This window comes from Penaeus japonicus, unplaced genomic scaffold, assembly GCF_977035675.1.
Source record: "Penaeus japonicus unplaced genomic scaffold, GWHDUDI00000001_assembly GWHDUDI00000035, whole genome shotgun sequence".
Classification (NCBI taxonomy): Eukaryota; Metazoa; Arthropoda; class Malacostraca; order Decapoda; family Penaeidae; genus Penaeus; species Penaeus japonicus.
The window spans coordinates 25,498,858-25,506,357 of NW_028234437.1; the positions used below are offsets into that span (position 1 = coordinate 25,498,858).

At 37.8% G+C, this 7,500-nt stretch overlaps 1 protein-coding gene across 1 annotated transcript in view; it reads right to left on the reverse strand.

Annotated features, from left to right (window-relative positions):
* Window positions 1-7,500, reverse strand: part of Pka-C1 (Protein kinase, cAMP-dependent, catalytic subunit 1) — a gene marked incomplete in the record, with an annotated part of 639,821 nt that overhangs the window by 453 nt on the left and 631,868 nt on the right. Inside the window, 3 exon segments of the mRNA XM_086531135.1 lie at window positions 1-5,094; window positions 6,332-6,496; window positions 7,150-7,272. The exon segment at window positions 1-5,094 is cut by the window's left edge and continues 453 nt beyond it. Coding sequence (XP_086387261.1) covers window positions 4,969-5,094; window positions 6,332-6,496; window positions 7,150-7,272 — 414 coding nt within the window.

Here is a 7,500-nt window from a genome sequence, read left to right on the forward strand (position 1 = left end):
CAGTCTGTTTTGTTTGTCCACTCTCCTCATAATCATTGTATTACTACTGTAATTCTTCAACAATCACCACTTCCTTTCACCGCAGCTTGCAGAGGGCTACTTGGGCATATGGGAATTTTACCAAAATGTGTTAAAACTCAGCAGTGACTAGCATAAATCTAGACCTTGAGGTTCCTTTGCTATAGAGAGAGAGACGCCTGACAGCTCCTCCACTTGGGGACACCCCGAGGGTCAGAAGAAATTCACTTTGTCACTTTTTGGTCAAACGTTGCCCGTGAAATGTTTTTAAAACTGATCACAATTACACAGTTACTCATAGTACATTAATCATGAGCTTCATACAGTCTTTGGGTAATTTAGGGAACAATATACAAAAGGTATCCGAGAGAATAAAAGAAAGAAAAAAAAATCACATGCCCAGGTTGCTCTGGCTCAATTTGCGGAATGTATTTAGCGCATCGTCTCTGTAGGCTGCAGCCAACTGCTTACATTACATATATAACTCAATTTGAACTTACATTGCTGCAGAAACTTAGGATTTATCAATCAGTCAATCCTTCAAACAAACAAAGATACTTTAAGAACTATAACATAAGGGAAATTATGGTAATTTTGTACAATGAAAAGAAATAAAAATAAAAATATAAAGAAAGCAAATTGCCATCCTGTTTTTTGACTGCCAGAATTCCTGACAAATTTTTCAGCTTTTTTTGTTTTTTCTTAAGTAATACACTTTAACAAATGTCGTAACATATTGATCATTGTCCTGACATATGCTTTTGAAAGTGCAAGCAGCAATCATGAGCAGTAATGGGCATCAAAATGATAATATATTTTTTTTCCAAAGACAACACCTGGAATGCGAGCCTTTACATATATGAGAAGGGTGGTTCATTTTTTTTTTTGTAATTTTTAAAAATAATTATATATATATATACTTTTAAATATTTCCATTGCTTACCTTTGGAGGGGGGGAGGGGGGAGGGCGCTTACAGAAAGGAACCAGCCAACCTTTATAGCTTTGGTCTCACAGCATAACATGCCATAGCTTATATATGCCAGTCGCCTTGGCAATTCGTCGCATCTAAGAATCCCACTACTGCCCTTAGGTTACTTCGGGAACAACCTTATTTGTGCTCAAAATGTTCACTTACTGACGAGGCTGCATTTGACCTATGTTATCATCCACTCTATATCCTTCAAACGTATTGAAGCTCATGATAAATAAATAGTAATATTCTTTTCTAAACTCAGGAAATATATATATATAGAATAATCTTATTTTCTACCTGTATTGGTAAGTCAGGTAACATCTGTGAAGAAGAGGAAAAAAACAAAAACGAAAAAAAAAAAGAGGGGGGTGAAAAATAGCTTATAGCAACCGAATTTTGATGCTGAGTTGCTATTCACATTCTTTAGTTGTTGTTTCTTTTAAATATAATTTCTATGTACTTGGACAAATAATAATAACAATAAAGAACTGGAAAATGATCACTGTTAGTTCTGAGGCTTGTTAAAATCTGAAAGTTGTATCATGATAGGGGTTAATATTCACTACCTCTACTCTAAGCATGGATGCGCACGGCCACAAAAGAACGATGTCAGTTCCAGTCCCCTGCACCTGGTTCCTGTGATGACTACATTATACAGACCCAAGTACAATATGTGGGAAGTCTTAGTGTAACTCTTCACAGAGGGGGTAATACATAGCACCATGTATTACTGTTTTAATTGTTTTTTTTGTTTTTTTTTGGCTTTTTTTTTCTTTTAAACACTCAAAATATATTCAACATACAATTTACTCATCCTTCTTTCTCTGCTCTGATATGGATCACTCACCTAATCACTGTGGCCTGAGTACAGTCTTACATTTAAAGAAAAGATTAAAAAAAACAAAAGACAACAACAAAAAAAAAAGAAAAAGAAAAAGAAAAAGACTGTGTCCAGCGGTCATCATATCACTCTGTTGTTACTCCAATTCCAGTAGCTCAGTGGTGCGATGAAAATGAAAAATAAAAATCCTAAAATTCATTTCTTCCTATGAGGTACTCGGTAAACAAAATAACGTACTTCAAACCTACAAATACTAACAGACTCAGCAAAATTATACAGGGACTTGAGTCTTATCTTTAAAACTGGTACATGATCATGACCTACTAATACACCATCACTATAAAAAGGAACTAATCGCAGGCATCGTCGGCCTTCCTCGTTCCACACTGGGTAAAGTTTATAATTACAGAAATGACAGTTACAAAAATCAGTATACAGAAGTGCCTGCCACAAAAACTCTTGAATAGAACATCACCACATCAAGAACTTCCACCATTGAGCAGTGTTTTATTTCCTTTATACAAAATAAAATAAAAGAGAAGTGAGAGAAGAAACTAAAAATTTGTTAGGTTTTTCTCTGCTTTTTTTTTTTTGGCCACCTTTTATAATCTTAGTCCTCTTTAGAACCCATGCTTTTATACAAAGGTACATAACCTAGATGATAACAGGATATTCTACATTGCCATTCTGCTTCAAGCACAATGGATGTAATATAAGAGGGGGAAAAAAGTACAAATATAAGAATTTTCTCCTCCAATGTTGTGGCAAAAAAAAAATTAAAAATAAAGAATGATAATGAATAAAATGAATAATACAATGCAAACTTCCTTATGGCTGGCACTCTAAACCCTTTCAACATGCTGCACACTTTTCACACTAACTGGAGAACCTGCACAACATCTCTCAAGTAAAAAGCTTCCTTCTGCCAACCACTGAATGACGTCAAAACTCAACCTCATATCGGCATGAAGAGATGACTGGGGCAGCTAATAGCCTGTAGTTTATATATATACATATGAGACAGAAAACCTTGGAGCTGCATATTCTTGTAACATTGCAAAGTACAGTGACGCCAGGGTACCTCTCTCGCTTTCATCAAAATATTGCACTATAAAGAAATGAGACGCTCTCCGGTAACTTCTCAACAGAAATCCTCTACGGTTAGTGTGGTACATAAACAAGAGCGCCAGACCATAGTAACACAAAACTAATAATAATAATAATTATCATAATTATTACAATAGACTCTAAAATGCAGGAAAATAGACAAATAATTTTTTTTCTTTTTTTTTTACAAAGTGCCTTGGGACTCATAGAGTCTTACAGTATTGAATAGCTCAAAACTTCACAAGAAGGAAGAGAGGAAAAAATATTTGCTCTCAGACTTTAGGCATTTGCTAACCACTCATTCCCACTGGCAGTTAAAAGAAAAGATTAGTTCACAAAATCTAATTTATACAAGCCTAACTAGTTTTTCATTTTGAAATGGATGAAAAGAAGCCATCACACATCCTTCAAATTTATCACATCAATGTGAATCGCATAGAAACACTAATCCAACATATATGTATTCTACAACTTTGCACACGTGGACATATTTTTTTAAATATTATTAACTTTGATACATACCTACATACATGCAACTCGGGGAAATCTAGCCTTTTTTTGTCATTTCTGTATTAAATCATAAAAACTCTGTTGAACCCATATAAGTGAACTATGTAATCTACAATGTGTGATGAGAGTCTGCTGCATTTTGGCATAGTTAATCTGGGGCATCGACCATGCGTAGTAAACAAAGCTGCAGTCGATTGCGTTGACGGCCAATGGGATGCTCAGGGAGACAGACGGTGGAAGTTAGCGCAGGATGCCCCATCAGGCACTCCTTCAGGGGGACTCAACTACATCTTGATTCTCTGGCTTTTTGTCTTCGCTTATCTTTTTTTTATTTTTTTATTTAAGCTCAAGGATATGTTTTGATTATTTATACTTGTTATTACATGTATCTTTTCCTTTTGAATAATTTCACGTAGTGTTGTGCATCGTTTTGCCGCTGTAGGAAACATAATTAGATGATCACTATTTTGTATGCTAATTGTTATGTGTTATGGATAAGAAAAAAAGAGTCTGATGAAAAAACTTATCACTCCTACTTTTATACTCAAGCTGAAGGTGTTGCATACGTCCTGCACTGAAAGATCATGAACAGCAATCCTTGAAGGCTCCTGGTACGTCCCCAACGCTACAGAGAGTAGACAGGGGGAGGGGGGGGGGAACTCTGAATGCTACTCCAAAGCACCGACCGATATTCAGCTCACTGCAGTAAATGTTCGCCATGTGTGCAACCTCCACTCCATCTGTATGTCTCCGTTCTTTTAGTGGTGTTCTTCCCGATAAGCCCACCAACCCCCCACTCACCACATGACTAGGTTAGCTCCCAGACCCCAAGTGGCTGGCTTGTGGCGGCACACTTCCTCACAGACGCCACCTTATTTGCTAAAAATGGCACTTGCACCCATGACCACAATGTAAGCCATTCATTTACCCGCCATCACGTGACAGCCTCTGTCTGGCAATCTTCCTGAGGTGGCACACATCAACACAAAAGGCAAAACCGGATCTTGAATGTTACTTGACGTCAACTTGCTTTCTGGGAAATCAAGTGGATATATATTTCTTCGGATTGACACAGAGATATTCTTTCGCCTTAACGATAAAAATAAAAATGACAATGGTAATAATAGTAAAGATAATAATGATAAAAACATTAAGCTGTTTGTTCATATTGCCTTATCAAGCTGATTTCAAGTGACACTGAAGAATCCTGACCTTGGCGGCTTCCCATGCCACATCACCATTCTGATCTGTAGCACATCTGCCATCACAGCCTGGGCTCTCTGGCACTGTCTGCATGTGTGTGAGCCACCAAGTAAACAGCTTCTCCCACAACTGAGCACCTGCTGCATTATTTATTAGCCCACTGCTTGCCTGAGGCCTGACTGCATGGCACACAATGGTGCGCACACAGCCTCATGTATACAGCAACGCACATGCACTGGGGTCTCTGGAGGGGAGTACTAAACTTGTACACAGACACAGGGAGTCAGCTTAGCCTCTAGACACTGCAAAAGGCCTCTAGAACTCAGCAAACTCCTTGGCACATTTTTCCGTAGAAGAAATACGAAGGGCTTCCTCTTCGTAGTCGTCAAAGTTGCTGGTGTCTCCTGGGCCTTTGCACTTGGGAATAAATGGAGCTTCAACCTGCAAAAGTACGTGTGTGTCAGTCTCAGATTCCTAGCTTCCTATTGCACAAATTAAACTTTGGCTGAGGAAAAAATGATTTCTTTCATCTTCTTGAACAGCTGAGATGATAAAAGACAGTTCCACTGATTAAATATAAATGACCATTTTATACTTGCTAAAAGTATGATAGCCAAAAAATAGTAATCAAAATATACAAAACTAATACAGCAAATAAACAACTGAAGAGCTTAGACAAAAGAAAAAAAAAAGGGGGCAAAACAAAGAAATACACTAGCACTGTGCTGCCATGTGTACAAACCGTCTAAAAATCACTAAACTCCCTGGTGAAGAGGTCCTCGGCAGCCTTGCGAAAGGTGGTTCGGCTCTCCTCGTACTGAGGGAACTGCGTGGTGTCCCCTGCATTCTTTAGTTTGGGGATCAGTGGGGCAGGCGTCTAATGTGAGGAAGCAAGAGGGGGTCACATGCAATGTCAAGCTCTCTACATTAGCTCTCTGGCCAATGAGATTATTTTGAGCTGTCAGTTAGTATTCATTCAAACTGTATGCAGAAGATGGGGCTGAAGTTGAAGTAGGAGAGGACTGAAAAGCTAAATTTCCTTGAAAATATTACTGAAATTTATTGTGAAATAAATGAAGTATTACTATATCATCTTTTACAATATCTGACAGAATACAACTGACGAGCTCAAAATAAAGGAAAATGTGTTAGGTGCACTTTATGGATAAACCATTCTAGGAAGTGGGTGAGTTCAAGCCATACAGATGTGCCATTTTTTCTGCACTTCCAACATCAGCCTAGAATTACATGCAAAAAACTAATGCCTCTGTTATCAATGCACACACAACAACACCTATTACTCTCTTTGTAAGTTCTGTACAACAGCTACAGTGAGTGGCAACTGGCATATTTTAAACCTTTTATCCCTGCACCCATCATTACTGGCCTTCATTAAAGCTCTATACATGATGTGGTTAATAGCCATTAGCAGCACATGCATTCACATTAATGAACGAGAAAAGAAATACTCCATCCAAAAAGGAAGCTATAAAAAACATTCTCTTACAGAAAAAAAAGTTAAAAAGCAACACTACTTGTGTTTTAGAGGAAGGATTACTGTGCAGGCAACGTGTCTAAAAAATAATACATTGAAAAGTGGTTTAACAAATAAAAAAGGTCAGCTATTTGGAAACAAGGGGGAGGGAAATATCTACCAGAACACCTTCACGACACCAACCTTCTTCTGGTATACTGCGATCCAGTCTGTTGATGCGAACCACTTGTGATTCTTAATGTCGTTGACGGCATTCTTCAAGTTGCCGTAGCGCTTGGTGAGGTCCACCTGCAGCAGGTTCCTCAAGAGATCCTTCAGGTCTGAGGAGAAGTGGCCGGGGAACCTCACCTGCGGGTGCGAGGAGCAATGTTATTGTTGTCGTGACAGCTGGTGTGAATTTGGAAGCTGGAATGATCATCTCACTCCTTGCAGGATTTTAAGGATTGCAGCAGACAGACAGACAGGCAGAGGAACAATCTTTTTGCTTTTTTAAGTTCTGTAGCTGCTGAAGATATGAATATGAGTGATAGTATAAACCAATTTGGGTTTTCAAAATGTGAAATTGTAAAAAGTTTGACATTAACAAGATAAATAATATATTTTATGGATGCTTCACATAGTCTGAAATTTACATATACAAAGTACAGGAAGACATGACACAATCTTATTTAAAATGAATAAGTATAATAACAACATTATGCCTTGCGATTGGACAGCCACATTACTATTGATTAATGCACCTACAAATATTCAGGGTCCACTCATAGAACTATTTTCACAAATAAAATAATATTCTTCATATCAAAAGGCAAATGTAAAATTCATGAGTGAAACAAAATGCCAAACCAGTTTTTAAAACTTGCACATTTACTAAAAAAGTGAATGACTCCAACCCAAATTGAAACTAAATTTGGTACTCCTCATCCTCCACAACAACAACAACAAATACAAAGACTTGCAACTTCCCAAGTGGTGCTCTCATTCCAGCAGAGAAAATTTACCTTTCCAGACACAATCTTCTCGTAAATCTGAATTGGCTGATCAGCAAAGAAGGGTGGATATCCAGCGGCCATTTCATACACCAGAACGCCCAGCGCCCACCAGTCCACAGCCTTGTTGTAACCCTGTAAATGAAAGATTCCTTTAGATCCTGTATTCTCAGCTTCATTTGATAAATTATTCAATTTACAAAAATCAAAATAATGAAAAAGAATACACAAAACATACCCTTACACCACTTAAACTTACATCACAAATGCTTACACTTATGCCCAAATACACACACATACACATAGACACACACAATCAATCAATCAATCAATCCATCCATCCATACCCCTCTGTCTCTCTCA